The 16814-nt window shown below is 42.1% G+C and overlaps 1 protein-coding gene across 1 annotated transcript; it reads left to right on the top strand.

Annotated features, from left to right (window-relative positions):
• Window positions 1–3051: 3051 nt before the first annotated feature.
• On the top strand, window positions 3052–6253 carry znf703 (zinc finger protein 703). The gene is made up of 2 exons (XM_061278902.1): window positions 3052–3646; window positions 4003–6253. The coding sequence occupies exons 1-2, from the start codon at window positions 3395–3397 to the stop codon at window positions 5491–5493; spliced, it is 1743 nt and encodes a 580-aa protein (XP_061134886.1). The 5' UTR covers window positions 3052–3394; the 3' UTR covers window positions 5494–6253.
• Window positions 6254–16814: the final 10561 nt, after the last annotated feature.

The raw sequence follows: 16814 nt of genomic DNA, 5'->3' as shown, positions 1-16814 counted from the left end.
TCTCCATGTAGAGGACAATGGCCGCTTTTATTAAAGACTGTACAGAGAGAACTTGAGTCGCACATCATTTGGGCAATGTGCGCCCTATGTGTATCTGCGAATGCGTTTCAGGTGCAGCAAGTCCACACAGGCGGAACTCTGTGCAGCGTAGGATACGGAAATAAAAGTTCCATTCTGTGAGTATAGAGGGGAAGCTATTATCCCAGTGTGATTATATTGCAGACAGATAGACGACAGGGAGGCCGGGTGCATAAGAGAGTTAGCTTGTGAGACGTGACAACTTGACAAGAACGACAATCTTCTTCCTAAAGTGATGAGATAGGGTTGTCAAGTGTAACTCTGACAAACGCACACACACAGGTACGGCATGAGCAAAATAAAAAACGTAACCACACACACTCGTGACGTGTCATTTTTGTTTGTCTGCACAGCTATGTTTTGGCACTATACACGGATTAGTGTGCAGGTCACAAAGGGAAGCACACAAACACAAATGATGGCAAGTAAACACGTCGGCTACACGGTGTAGATATTGTTTGTGGACCTTTTAGCTCAGGGAAATCTTTGTTTCAACTGTCTTGACTGGAATGTTGCCTGTAAGGCTCCTTTTAAGTGTTTGGGTCTAAATGCCATGTCTGCTACACCCCATGAAACTGTCTTAATCCACTTTTTCCCTTTGGTTTTATTGCTGCTGGAGAAAACATGAGGGCTATAGCAGGGCCCCAGCCTCAGGCCTCTATCCCCATTCCACACACCCCATAAGTCAGTCACAGATAATTAAATAGGAGTTATTTACACTCGTTTTCCCTTCTCGGCCTCCCTGGCGCTTTTATCATTTCTCTCTCTCTCTCTCGTACTCTTTGTACAGTCCGACATCCAGACTCTGACAGTGTCTGGCTGGCACCAGTGAATGCACCAAAGAGTATAATAGCTAGAGGGGGAAACAACAACAACAACAACAAAAACAAATAAACAGACTATTATGAGCTTGTGTCATTGAATCACAAGGAGCTACAGAGAAGGCTAACTCCTATGTGTGCAACAAAATGTCTTGGCTCGCCCAAACACGGTGTTAAGACAAGCAGATTTTCTGGCTTGAGCCATTCAGCTGCCTAATGTCAGTGTTACAAATATATACTGTGGAGTCAGACAAACAGCAGCCTTTCAACACCAGGATGAATTAGGGCCTACCACAGAGCTATGGCGTCCATTACAAGCCTCAGCTGCTCTATAAATCTTAGGATCACAGGGACACGGAGGGTCCGGCCCTCCTCGCTCCTCGTGAGCCTCAGTCAGCCTCATCCTGTGGGCTTTGTTTGCGCTCTGTCCCGGCCAAACACATTGCTTTGATACGGCCCTAGAGAAGCATGGAAATGGCCCGAGGGCTGGCAAGGACCCGAACATGCTGAGAAAAGGCTGTCCCTTTTAAAATATCCACAACAGGAAACAGCCATCCGTCATCAACATGCCAAAACAGCTGTTACCAGCCTGCGTGAAGGACCACATGAAAGCAGTTCCTCTCTGTTGTTTGAGCCCTCCCCTTGTTTCATTCTCTCACTGCCTTTGTCTGACTTTTCCCAATCCCCACCTCTTTGGTCTACTTTTAAACACCCACCTCAGTCCCTTCTCTTGCATGTGCAACCCCACCCACACTGCAGACACTCGCCCTTTTAACAAGGGGGTGACTACATGAGTCGAAAAGCTCACACATTAACCGTCAGTCGTACGTGTTTGAAATTCACAATAGGCTCTCCGAGTGAATCTCACTTTGAGGGTCACCTGTTTACTTGTCTCAACAAGGCAGCGACAGACAACGTGCGCACTAAACCTGGCATGCATGTTCTGCGCGCAGAGTGTCTTGGATCTCTGAAAGCTGCTGAGGCGTGAGTGGCGACGTGTGGGCGATGAATGAAGGCTAAGCCCGATGATGACAGGTCGAACAGTGACGCCGTTGAGTGACAACCGAGTGACGCTGCCTCGCCTCTCAGCTGCCGATAAACAGTCGCTGCTTTTCTAATAAAGAGGTGTCTCATACACATGTTCGGTTGGTGATGACGAAAGTGTGAAACGCCTCACATATTTACCTGTAAAAACTCAAAGGAAAGGTGATGATTCAATGTAATATATAGAAACTGACTCTGGATCTGTGGGTGAAATAGATGTTCTAACAAGAATTCATTAAAAGATCTAGTTCTTCTATGAGGAAAATGAATGGGGGCTATTCTTTGTTTATCCACTAAAAGCTGAAAAGGGCAGATTGGGCCTTTAAAACTTTTGGGAGTTTGTATTCACTATCACAAAAAAAATAAAGTTGAATCACGAGGATGGAATGCATCCCTTTTGATGAATTAAAGACTGGAAGACAACTTACGATATTAATATCAAGTATATGTCAGAATTAATTAAATACAGGGGTTGGTTGCTAAGCTTCAGAACATAAACTTTATTATAAAGCAGTCTGACGCCACAGATTTAGGGAATGTCCTAAAATTATGAGAATAAAGTTGCAGTGTTGAAAGAACAAATCTTGAATATGTTCGATCTTTTTTCTAGTCATAATTAAAGTTAGGGTTTGGATGTCAAAATTCCCACACAATCCTAAACATAGCAGTCTCTTTTGAGTCTATAAATCAGATAAAGTTGTATCATTAAAATCATCAATCATGATAGTGGAGGAATGATTGCACATTAAACTGCCCGCACTGTTATATGGTGTGGTGGTTTGTTTTTTGTTTTTCAGTGTGCGTCTGTGTGTGTGTGTGTGTGTGGGAGGGGGGGTCAATTTCAAGTTTGTCAGATTTATCATTAGAGTAGCAAGACGTTGCATATCGCAGAATACTTTTTCTTCTAAAATGACTTTCAAAGCATCATTCATTTTTACCTTTTGGAGTTGAGGTATTGTGTGTAAATCATGCGTGTGGTTTGTTGAAGTCACATTTTGCATGAGGGTGAGGCCCATAAGCTAAACCGCGCCTCTATTGAGCAACGAAGCTTCGTTATTGGGCGGTGACCGACTGCTTAGAAACAGCGCCCCTCCCCTTGGAGATGTGCAGGAACTCGCAAAGGGGACAAGCTACAGCAGTCGGACGAAGAACTCGCACGTCGCAGCACCTTCACCTTCTTTCTTTCTCCTCGGGAATATTCTTAACACAAGTGATTTTACATTTTGAGAACTGGATCGAGGAATACTCAACTAGCTAGAACAGTGAGGAGCCTCTTAAAGGATGTCATTTATATATCTATAGGCAACTGATTGGTTCCGCACTGCGCACAAGCCTTATTTGGATTATTGAATTCTCTTCGGATGAATTTGATCATGAACGGATCTGGTAAATGATTTTTAGTTCGGTGTGCACACAAAATTATCCGCGTTCTTTTACGCGTTCGGACCCCGATGAGAGATCCGACCAGCGGTTCCAGATCGTTTTTACGCAGCCAGTCCCAGGATCATAACGTCGACAGTGGTGCTTCTCGCCGAACAGGAGTGGAAACCCCGCCTGCGTGCAGAGCCAAGTCTCCGTTAGACCCGTCACGTCAGGCCAAAAGGCTCCCGATCAGGATTGTAAAGATGTTGACGGCGCACAGCGGCCACTTGCTCCACCCGGAGTACCTTCAACCCCTTCAGTCCGCACCAGTCAGCATCGAGGTGAGAGGCAAACACAAAAACAAACCTTCAAACTAAATGATAACCTTGATCGGAGACTATATATTTAAAAAAGAAAAACGATTTACTTAATCAATAAATTAAAGGTGATACTTTTTTTTTCCATTGATCAAGATTCCTTTTCTTAGCTTCAATTCCTTTTGCATATGCTTTTTGAAGTTGCACAATAATGAGATGTTCATGACTTTTCTCTGTGATAATGTATGATAGTAGAGCGTCCACACAGTTTTAATTAATGTGATATAAAATGTCCCCATGTTGGACATTTAAAGGAGATTACAATGAAACTTAAAAGTTTTAATATCACAAAATATTCTCTTTTTTTTTCCTTTCCTTAGCTGGATGCCAAAAAGAGTCCATTAGCTTTGCTGGCTCAGACATGCTCTCAAATTGGCAAACCGGACCCTCCCTCCTCTTCCAAGCTTGCCTCCCTCTCCTCCGGCAGTTTAGGAGACAAAGAGTCCACGAGCCGATCATCCAAGTCTGGAGAGCAGCACCACTCCTCGGAGGACAAGTCCAGCTTCAAACCTTACTCCAAGTCATCGGGCGAATGTCGTAAAGAAGTTCAAGTGTCCAAGGGGTCTTCAGATAAAACTTTCAGGGTGGCCAACGGAACCTCGAGCGGCGGCAGTGTTTCTTGTCCATCTTTCCCACCCCATTCCAAATCACCATGCTCCCCTCAGCTTCACATTCAGAGCCAGCCTCATACACAAAGTCATTCCCCATCCGCACAACCACTGGCACACTCACAGGCCTCACACATGGACAAGCCTGCCAGTTTGGAGCAGCCCAGCTCGGACATTAACAGCAGTGGAGACAAAAAGGACTCAGATGCAGCTAAGTCGGTAATGGACGGGGCTCAGTTGGCCAACTCCAGCCACATACGGGCCAGCGCCAACTCCAGTAATGCCAGCTCTGCCAGTAGTCCACGGCCTGAGAGCAAGGCCGACACACAGGCCTCTCAGGGTAACCTGGTCTCTGGCCACATCGCACCTGTCTCCCCCTTTAAGCCAGGACATTCTGTTTTTCCATTGCCTCCTGCTTCAATGGGCTACCATGGGTCCATCGTGGGAGCCTATGCAGGTTACCCATCACAGTTTGTTCCTGGCTTGGACCCTACCAAGTCTAGTCTGGGGTTAGGACTTCCAAGTAAACACCCTAGTTCCAGTCCGCTGACCGGAGCCTCACCGCCGTCCTTGATGCAGGGCTTGTGCCGGGACCCTTATTGTTTGACTTACCCTAATGCAGCCCACTTGGGAGGAAATAACTGTTCCACCTGCGTCCATGACCCCTCAAGTCTCAAGTCTGGCTTTCCCCTGGTCTACCCTTCGCACCACCTGCACTCCTTGCACTCTAGCGCCTTGTCTTCCAGCACCACGCCCTCTCTGTCGCACCCGCTCTACACTTATGGTTTCATGCTTCCCAATGAGCCGTTACCACACGCCTGTAACTGGGTGTCTGTCGGAGGTCCCTGTGACAAGAGATTTGCCACTTCAGAGGAGCTCCTCGCCCACTTGCGTACCCACACAGCTTTACCTGGGATGGTGGAGAGTAAACTCTTGTCAGCGTACCCTTCGTCCATTTCATCGACTGCCTCCTGCCATCTTCACCTCCCGCCGCACAGCAGTCCGGGCTCCCTGCCCGGCTCCTTCTCTCTCCGAGGGTCCCCTGGCTTGGGCCTGGCCCGCTACCACCCCTATGGCAAATCCCACCTGCCTGGAGCACCTGGCCTTCCCATGCCATCCATACCTTCATCTTCAGCTTATTACTCCCCTTACGCTCTCTACAGTCAGAGACTAGGCTCGGCCTCTGCCCTCGGATACCCGTGATATCACAAATAGCAGTGACTTTCACCGTCTGCGAGAACCATCTTGAACTCTCCGGAGCAATCCCGAAGATAGACTGCTCGCAGAAGAATCTTCAGCAGTCAGGGCATCATTCTTGATGGTCAGCCTGTCGGGAATACCACCTGTTAGCCTCACAACTGCGACTGGTGATGTTTGGAAGCCACACAGATCTAATAGACATAAAGCTATTAATGATACCAATAAGCAAAGCTTGAAAATGATGAAATTGTTTTTCATCTCTCGATTTTATTATTTGTATCTTTTCTTTTTTTGATGTCACCCAAAACGGAGATTCTGTATTTATTTTTTTCACATGCGCTTGCTTCAACTCTGGGGGATTTTTATTCCTGTCCAAAAAAAAAAAAACAGTTACTCAAAAATCTAGAATGATTGAAGTACATATATTACCGTAATGGCTAGTACACGCTCTAAAAATGTTGCACCATGATAAAGATGGACTATAATGCTTTATTCTCGATTATGTCTTTAACTCTCCTAAGGTTTACTTTATTCATCTTTGAATGCTTATTCAGACTCTGGAGACGTGCATGTCAGTGAAAATTATTTTTATTTGTAAATATGCAAAGATGTAATATTTTTTCAAGCCTTCATGTGGGGCATTGATTTGGGGTCACAAATGGTACAAACATAAGAAGACCAGAGGTCAAATCTGTTAATAGACTGTAATATTCCACCAACCTGGGAAAGTCTTATTTTATTAAATAAATGATACTTGATTGCATTTGACTTGTTTTCCCTCATTCTTAAGTATATTTATACACGATATCATGCAATTGAGCAGTTGTTGAGTACTCAGTCTGTCTTCATTGCACTTAAATAGGTCTATTCATAATTCCAGCTGTTCTATGCGGGGCTGTGTGTAATATTTCATGGCGCATATCAGTTGACAGGGCTGTCCCAGAGAGGGCATCCTGGGTCACATTAGCACTGTTAGCTGAGGACTTCCATCCCTCCTCCTCCTGCCAGCCCTCCTCCCTCCATCACTCACCGACATTGCTTTTGTTGACTAGAGTGCAGCTTTTAATTGCTGATTCCTGTTTGTGAGGCCCCAAAACAGTCTTCTCAGCAGAGCGGATGGTGGAGTGGCGTGGCCACTGGGTCACTGGGATTTCAATAATGACTTGAGGGAGACTCAGGATCACCTCACTCTAACAAATGGACCTGCAACACAAAGGCCATAAATGACCAAAGAGATGTGGTTATTAGAACAATAGTCATCAAAGTCCTGATACCTTGCCTGGGAAAAAAAATGGACTGGAACTTTGAGCATGGAGGCTTCCATTCTAAAGTGAGGAACCTTATTATTATTATTATTATTATTATTTTTCTCTCTGCATTTCTGTATGTTAGCAACACTGACTGGGTTTTTGTAGCGACACTAATTTTAAAGGAAAGAGCCAGTTCGTCTTCTATTGGCGTATTTGGGTGCTGATAATATATCTGTCTCTCCACTCTATTTGGCTGGCATGCTGTCGGTGACGATGGCAAAGAGTCTCCGAGGTGGCTATTGACCCCGACTCCCAGACTCCTCCTCTCTCGCGGTTCATTAGCACTCCAGACAGGGAAAGGCAAGCACAGGTGTCACTTGACAGGACCATTAACAAAATGGATGACCCTCCCAAACCACAAGCAGCCCCTGCCTCACCAGCAAGGTCACAGCGCCCTGATCACCAGTCTGGGCAGCACTTTGGGACATTACACTGATTTTTTTTTTATATAGGAAGTGGAGCAACCCACTCCACTTGAATAGAAGTCTCCATCTGCACTCCTCCAGCTACTGACTCAGTTTTGATGGAATTTTAAATTTGGTGAAGGCAAGCTAATGCAAAAATATTACATTTGTGTATTTGCTGTCTGTTTTTCCAAGTTCTCATCATGATGCCACTGTAAATACACTGGATTGTGTTGCCCCCTATAGTTGTGTTGCAGAAGTACAAGGCCACCTCGTACTGAAGTAAAAATTACACATTACATTGAATTAAATTGTACATTGTGATCTAGGTTATAAAAAGGAATGTCACAAATTGCAGGTACAGCTGACAAGCTGAGCTGGTAGGAAATGGTTTACAGCAGAGGTCACATAGGGGGGAGAACTTTCAATCATGTCTGGAGGTGGAATTAATTTCACTGTTGCTGGTTTGCACTCGTTCATCAAATGCTTCACTATTCTCCCTATTCCCTTGCTCATCAGTCTTCGCCATCTATCTCCCCCCACACACTCTCTTGCAGCTGAGTCAACACCCACACACTCCATTTATGTTGCCTGTGTGGGGCTTGTGTGCTTGTAGAAGTATGTGTACTCAGCCTCGATCCTTTGTCTGCAGTAGTTGACATGTGAGGCAGGTCTCAGAATTTCTGTTGTTTTTATACCATAAAACAGCACCGCTCATTTACTAAAACAAAAATTACTTTTTGGACTGTTTTGCAGTATCAAGTTCTTGTTCCATTTGTAAAATGTATTTACTGTATTACATATAGCTTCCAGTAAGTCAGTAAAGACCACACAAAAACGTCAGAAATAATTTTTGGGGATTGGCTGCAATAGGTTCCTATGATAGAGGCAGCAAAATTCACCTGTTTTTATCCTTCTTAGGCGGGCGGACATTTTGCCACTTACTGTCAATTGAAAATGACATCACTGTTGTCAAGTCTCAGGTCACAACGAGCTCACCAGTGTTCTGTTGCTGAGCTTTGATTGGTTGTGGCCCAAGACCCGGCAATTATGATGTCGTTTTCAGTCAACAGCGAGTGGCAAAATGGCCGCCCCCTGAGATGGATCAAAACGGTGGATTTTGCCAGTTTAATTCATATTCTACATACAAAACATTAATCAGATGTTCAATGTTGGGGTTGACATGGGGTTGACATTCCTTTAAGGATGATGACATAAAATAATGGGACCTTACCAGTTTTCATTTGATCATGACGTAACAAGAAATTACAACCCGTTTGCATATATTTGTTGTTGTTATGAATCGATCAATTGGACTAACGATTGAAATTTCTGTATCCACATTGGCACCAAATGTAAATGTGCCGACCTCTGAACATTAAACATTTCCTTTAAATTGCCTTGCAACAAACAAAGCTAACCAAACAGCAAAAATATCACCTTTCACACTTGGCAGAGGTCATACTTCAATAACCTCTATCTGTTATGAAGAGTGAATGATATCACTGCAGTACCAGGAAAAAGATTGATAGTTAAAATCAAAGTAACTGTGACAGATGGTGATGGAGAGGACTAATATTTTCCCCCCTGTGAGATGCCGAGACACTGCAGAGTGCCACTGTGAGGTCCCGAGCAGCCAGTTGACAGCGCCGGTGATTAATGACGACAGGGTGTGGAGCGGCTCTTCAATTAGAGCCAGCTCTTACTCAACTCACCAATGCTGCTGACAGCCAGGACAGAGCCAGAGAGGGAAACACAGACAAGGGGGCTCCTTTTTTTCCTCCTGTCTATGTCTCACTATCCGTGTCTCTGAAACAAAACATTAACCTCAACTCCATGACTACCACCTCTGTGTTTAACATCAGGACCCAGTACAGAGCTTTTGGCATCAGACAGTGACCACAGTGTTAAAGCGGGCCAGATGGCGTGAACACATCCCTCGTCAAGCTCTGTCACACAAAGTCTGTTCTGTCTCTGCATAACTCTGCGACCGACTCTTCCAACAGCCCTCTTCCAATCCTAACAGCCTCTTGTACTGCTGTCTTGTACAACTGCACCAAGTTAGAAAGATGCAATTGTACCTTGTCTTATGAGTTTTATTTCACTCTGTGACAAGCAATGTTTTTAAATTAAAAAAATGAACTGTATTGTCGAATGAATCATGATAAAAATAATGTAACAAAATAAACTGTATTTAATAAACAATTCTCCATGGGGACAAGTTATAAATCATCATAATTGTTGCTGAACCCCACACATGGCTTGATAATTCAGTTTGGGCTCAGTGTGCAATTGGCTTTACAAATAAGAATATCAAAATTATCTGGATAGTTAATAAAGACTTTATAATAACTATGTGTGCCCTGCAATTGGCAACCAGTTTGGCATGTACCCATAGAACGCTGGGATAGGCTCCATCACGCCCGCGACCCCCGTGACCAAAGCGGTTCAGATGGTAGGTAGGTAGGTTGATGGATGGATGGATGGATGGATGGATGGATGGATGGATGGATGGATGGATGGATGGATGGATGGATGGATGGATGGATGGATGGATGGATGGATGGATGGATGGATGGATGGATGGATGGATGGATGGATGGATGGATGCATGGATGCATGGATGGATGGATGCATGGATGCATGGATGCATGGATGCATGGATGGAAAACAGCTTGTTCCAACCAACAACAATAATGGCTATTCCTAGTCCCATTGTCAAGTGGACTCGATATTTGGTTCTTTGAGATTTCATGACAAGCACTTATCCTGTGTAAATAAAATTAAACTTAATTTGCTTCAACGTGGAAAACTCTGCTGTTGTAGTTGCCCCCAAATCCATTGGTGTTTGTCAATATTAACAGCCCGTACACGTACCTGGGGAGGATGGAAGACTGTGAGTTATGATATAGTGCAGTGCTAACAGTGCACTCTGTATCCATCTGGATTCCATTTGTCGAGAAATTGCAACAACTATGTCACAAGTCTTCGGAAATGAGCGTGACCTGGCAGGAAATGAGGAGAAGTTCAGATAGTTCTGATTCATGCTCTGACTGACAATTTGGGTTTGAGTTCCAATTTTGCACAGTCTGCACTTGTAATGCAGCCACTTTATTTATTATAGTTTCTAGCTCTGTTTTAATTCTTCCCTGAAGATATTCGGTACCATTATGATCACAATCATCATCTGCTAAACTAGAGGACAGGGCACACAGGTTATGCGCCTTATAGTTTAGAGCCTTGCACCAGAAAAGACAAGCATAATGGGATATTCGATACAAAGTAAAGTAATAAAAGTAATTGACTTACCATGGAGGCAAACAGTATGAGGCAAACCAGACTTCTGAGGAAAAAATACTGTTTATACAAAAGGGAAAAATAACAAATAAATAATCTAGTTCCTTAGCATTTATCTTAATCTACTACAGAGTGTTGGTTTGATAACCCTCTATATTAGTAATCTTGTGTGAGAAAATATTGACCTTTGACTTTGTTTATTAAATTAAATTTAATCTGTGTACTAACATCAAATAAGACTTTCAGGTCACACATTTTCAACATAATTCAAACAAATGTGACTCATTAAAATGTTGGTTGTTGTTGTCCGTGATTCAGGGCTTTCCATCGGATCTCTGTGTTTAATTTAGTCTAAGAGTGACTCACTAGTACACACATTCACACTCAAGTTTATATTAGCGGAGTCCTTGTGGTTTATGGAATAAGAGTAAGATTAAGTTCCAACAGGCAGTGTGATTATTTTTACTCATTTTGTGAACCCTTTCAGATGTAGTGAGAGCCTTCCTCACCTTTATTGCCTCCTCCTTTACCTTTCTTCAATCATTGTATATTACCCACAAGCTCCCTAAGTAATCATAGCGCTTATGGAATTTAAAAAAAAACCTTCCCATATAGCAGTTGAAGCCAAGGAGAGGGCGTGAAGGGAAGAGAGCTGATTATCCAAATACAGTCATTAAAGGGGAAATGTGTTTTTTAAGCTGTCAAGATGATTAATGGGCGAGAGCAAATCCTCACAAATGCTCTTGTTTAGTCTAACTGGCAGACACGATCCTGCCTATTGATTTATGGCAGGCCTGCTGTGTGAGACCACAGTGAGGTTAGAAGTTGTGAGTTTGTGAGTGTGTATCTAATGCGAAGTGTGTGTGTGCTTGCATGCATTCACACTTGATTGTGTGCATATGTGCGGCTGCCTGTGCTGAAGGTAAAGTGGGGTTTTGTGTGCACATGCATATGTTAGCATATACAGTACGGTGCAAAAGTCCCCACTCGCTTTGCTTTGCTAATGGCCCTTTTTCACAGCAGTCAGTGTCACTTGTAAAACATTAACAAATAGAGAACAGCAGATTTTGACAAAAAAAAATATATATTATTGCTTCTTGCTTGTGTCCTGGATCAATCGTGTACAGTTATACTGTTTCATGTGTAGTCAAGCTTAGTTCGTCATTGTTTTTGTGTATAAGCATAATTTGGGACAATTCTTAGTCCTTTGTTCGCGTTGTGCACTTGTTACTATAGTTTTGCTCAGGATTGTTCCAGTGTCCTGCTCCCATTATGTCATTTGCATTTGCGCCTGTTTGTTGTTTTTGTGTTAATCTTTTGCTGAGGTAGTTTTTTGTTTGTAGTATTTGGCTTGTTCATGTTCTCCAGCCCCCTTGTTTCAATAATACAGCGTTAGTTCTCATTTGTGTTCCGGCTCTGCTTTGGGGTTTGACATTCTGGGCACACGATTGTGACAAATAATATTTAATTGCATTTTATTTATATTACATATTACATTATATATCCGAAAGTTTGGCCTTTGCATTTTGATTAATTGTTACAGTTTCACCCAGCATATACAACCTACCCCTACCTGCTGGAACCACCGTGTCTTCCACATCACCTCATGAGGAATGTGATATTTTTAGAGACATTTCAATTCGTGCCATTTATAGTAAACCAATGTGGGTTATTTGGATTCAAATTTGAGATCTCAGACTCAAAAGCAAGTGAATGATCCTGAAGCAAAAAGTGTTACAACCATACCCGCTCCCTCCTCGAGTAGTAGAACGATAGCAACATTCAGTCGAAAGCCAAAAACCCTTCATAAGGTTTGTGTCATATAATTAAATATGACAATAAAAAAAATTCCTAGCTTTGGAGGATTATGAATCATTGTATCTTTTTATGCTTACATAACATGATCAATCCCATGAAAATCGTAGTAGAACGATAGCAACATTCAGTCGAAAGCCAAAAACCCTTTATAAGGTTTGTGTCATATAATTAAATATGACAATAAAAAAAATTCCTAGCTTTGGAGGATTATGAATCATTGTATCTTTTTATGCTTACATAACATGATCAATCCCATGAAAATCAGTTACATTTGACTCTAAGTGGCACTTTATTGTATATATATATATATATAGTGTTGGTGGACTATATCTAAGTCACATCTAAATAGGAGTTTACAATGTACATTTTTGCTCTCCTTTGGGAAATGCAAAACCAATTAGATGGCTAAATCCGTACCTCATACATGCACCTATAGCGCCACTGTGCAGCCTGCATCAAGGGAGAGGGAGAGTTATGGTACGCATATTCTGGACCCATTACCAGTTGTTATGATGGCAGAAACAAAAGAGATTTTATATTATAGAGCTGTCTTGAAAAACTCTCGATTTCTACACTGGTTTTCAAAATGTTTGTATACTGAGAACATTTTCTTTTCACTTATGACAAAATACTTAAATTAGATGAGCAATCTGGACAGCAGATGATGCCGTTGTTTGGATGTTTACGAGCGTAAAAGAAAAACACCATGTCCTTGTAGTCAGACATTATTATGACAAATTGACATTCAAAAACACATTTTAAATGAAAAAGGTTGTTCAAAGTAACCCTTGTCCTTAAATTATAAAATAAACATAGCTGTGGATATTCATAATGTAAAAAAATTTACTCATGATGTAAGAAAATTAACTCATCTGCCACACGTCATGTTAATTTGGGTGAAAATGTAAGGTGCACACCTCTGTCTTCACACACAAACTATATATCGTAACATTAATGGCTCTTCTGAGAAAGAAAGTTTCTCATCCCAAGAAGGTTAAGTCGAAATATTTCAAGACTGAGCAGTCCGCTCCAGTCAAGCTTTCCTTGGCTGGTTTCAGATGGATGGCTAGCAGCTGTTGGCCCTCCAATCTACTCCCTCAGCACCACCATTAGGCCTATCTGTCTGCAATTTCCTCATTCTTCCTCAGTTCTCTCTGAAGTCCACTGTGATCGCTTTCCCACACCCCCACAACTCAGCACAACACTGTACTGTAAATACATTGCACCTAGATTCAGCCTCAACAGACCAGAGCAGAAATTCACAAATTTCCCTGTCTACCCACACGCAGGCATGCACACATAACACAAACTCTCACACACAGACGTAAAAAAATGAAATATTTCTTTATAAATCAAAATCAGGCAGACACCCGGGAAGAAGATGTTATTGGGTGAGTTTTGCAGTCAGCTCAATGTAGAACACCGAGAGGTCAGCCTTAGCAAGTTCCACTGGAACCTGAATCTTAAACACTGTGTGGATTTTCCCATATTCTTCTACGTATGTACGAGTGAAAACGTGCTCAGTTGCACAGACTACGCAGATTCTCCCATCAACTTACATGTCATTTATGCTTGTGTATTTAGTTATTTATTGACATTTATGCACCTTCATTCATATATAACACACACTAGGGGTAGTAAGTAAGAGTAAGTTGGGGACCTTTATTTATTTATTTTTTTTGCTTCATGTCTTCTTACTTTTTGTAACTACACTGCACCTTTCCCAGTAGACCTCAGTTCTGCCTGGAATGTTGAAACACAGGAAGATACTACAGTCAAGAAGCCATAACTCTAAATTTGGATTTGGTCAAGTACTTAAAAAATACTGCACATTGGTGTGTCCGAAATGTTCATTTTCGTGAGCAAAAGAAAAGGCAAACACATATATGCAAGTGATATTTATTGATTTTCATTGTAATGACATTCATGATTGGATGAGATGTTCACAGTACTTTGGTGTAATTACGTTTTCTGAGTTACTGAGAAATGCCCGCTATAGATAGTGTTTAAATGGCATGGAAACACAATACAGCAAGTAAGTGGCTTCAAGTCAAAGTCAAAGTCTGCTTTATTGCCAATTTCTTCACATGCCAAGACACAAAGAAATCGAAATTACGTTCCCACTATCCCACGGTGACAAGACATAGTACACAATATACATACAAGTGACGACGACGTGAGACTGACACTGGAGTGTGGACCGTTTTCAAAATACTTTTACATGCTAACATGGTGGAGAAATCCTCCTGTGCACAAATCTGGAAACAATCATACTTATATAGTGTTCTAGTGTGCATGCCAGGTCAACTGTGAATATGAGTGACTGTAATTAAACACCAAAGAGTAATACTTCATGTATGCACAAATGGTTTTAATCATATCCACAGGCAGGATGAGTTAGGTGACTTAAAGGAACTCTTGATTTTAAATTGATTTGAAAAGATTTTGCTTTATTGGCTTGATCCATGTGGATACTTTTCAACACACTATATTAGCATATTTTCAAGTAGTAGGAGTCGTAGCCATAGGTTACATTTGACAAACATTACCATCTGGAACCTGTGTCACATTTGGATGCAAACGATGATTGTTTCATTGTGGAACGTGCTGCGGAACTTAAGAAGGCAATGGAGAACAACTTTGGGTTAAAAAATGTTCCAATAAACATTTGACATGAGAAGAAATTCTAATACAGTAAATGATGTCATGTTGTGTCATGTGTGCTTTAGATACAGAGGGGAGATGTTGTGGGTTTTGCATCTTGTTTAAATTATTACAGGCTTCGATTCAAATCACTTTTGTCAATTGAATTCATCATTCGTTGTACCTCAGCTGACCCCGAATGTGAGATCCAGATGGGTCCAATCGGTGCTAGCCACTAACATGCTGCACTGGAGGGCAGGGGCGTTCCCACACATGCTTTCTAAAAGCCAAGTTTGAGGGCATGTTAACCATCTGTGAACTCATTCGTAGTGTTTACAGCGTATACGTGCACACCTGTGTGTATGTAGCCAACCGTGTGTGTGTGCGTGCGTGTGCGTGCGTGTGTGTGTGTGTGTCACAATGTGATGATTGATGGCCCACGGTCTTCAGCTTCCTTCCTCGCCAGTCCAGTTGTGTCACAAACGTCACCATAATGGATGGCGGCAGACAGCTTTAGCAGCTCCTGCTCAGGCAAGCAAACGGACCATGACTCCCTCCACATGCAAATAAAATCATACAGTCCCAACTAAAAACCAGACAGACACTTTGCATTTCAATTATTAAAAAAAAAATCTTGTTTTTGTTCTACCTCAAAGTCAGGATGACACTTGTTTTGCAATAGTTTAGCAGCTGTTTGGATGAACACGAATGCAATAAAGGTTAAACCGATCGCTCGAAAAGTGGACTTTATTGCTTCTGCATTAACATTTACATGTTTGACTACTCACGTGTTTTTGGAATTGTCTTCAAAAGGCAAATTTATTGAGGACATTCGGCTCACCCGTCAGCTGCAGTGATGTTCTGTAAAATGTCCAACCAACAAGGAGACGGTCTACATAAGTGTGTGTGGGACCAAAAGTATGAAAATAAGATGGTTGCTGTGGCTAAGAACAGCAGTAAGCCTCAGTCGCCTTGGCTCATGCAATCATTTCTTAAATGATTCAGACCAGCGGGACCATGGTGTTGTCACATTCTATGGTGCAGATGCAACAAATCTGAGTTCATGCACCAAATGAGTTTATGAAAAAATGAAAGACAACCAATGATAAAATATCATGACAGGCAATTAACTGCAGAATGAAGATATGGAAACTTAGTGACCGATATCACGTCAAACTGCCTCGCATGGACAGCAGGGAAAACCCACGTTAACCTAATTTTAAGGTTATTTTACCTCCAAATGGTGTTCTGGTAGCTTGGAATAAACCTCGTAAAATGTCATGACTTGCCATACACAGAGTCCATTCTATTCAATGGGGAAATTTAATTTCATATACCTGCAATTAACTGGTTCAGGGTGGCTATCACACAAAAGACCATTATGATATACTCCAGCCCACCTACAATTCTGGTGGGGGTTTTCAAAGTGTGAATAATTTGGTATACAAGTAAATTGAGCTACGAGCTTGATTTGGAAAACTTGTAAGTCAACGTGCCACTGTATAATAAACCATGTTTTACTGTTCATTGACTTATATAATTTGGTATTTACACAGCAGGATAAACAAACTTGACACAAGCAGAGCACTCCAGTTCTATTATCTGACAATCCATCAAAGTATGTTCGACTTTACTATCAAGCAGACATGTCCACTACCATACAGCATATGGGACAAAAAGAATCTTGAGTGAGTTCATCAAAGCATCATCCTGAGCTTTCTACTATCAAGCCGTGATGATCTGAGTAAGATTAAGAAGGAAAGACATTCAAAGCAAATGTAGGGAGCGATACCAACAAAGAAAGAGAAGGGAGTGGGAGGATAAATAGCGAGAGTGCGGTGGAAAAAGCAGG

Source organism: Syngnathus typhle, linkage group LG5 (assembly GCF_033458585.1).
Source record: "Syngnathus typhle isolate RoL2023-S1 ecotype Sweden linkage group LG5, RoL_Styp_1.0, whole genome shotgun sequence".
In the NCBI taxonomy this organism is placed as follows: Eukaryota; Metazoa; Chordata; class Actinopteri; order Syngnathiformes; family Syngnathidae; genus Syngnathus; species Syngnathus typhle.
This window is presented reverse-complemented; position numbering and strand designations above follow the sequence as displayed.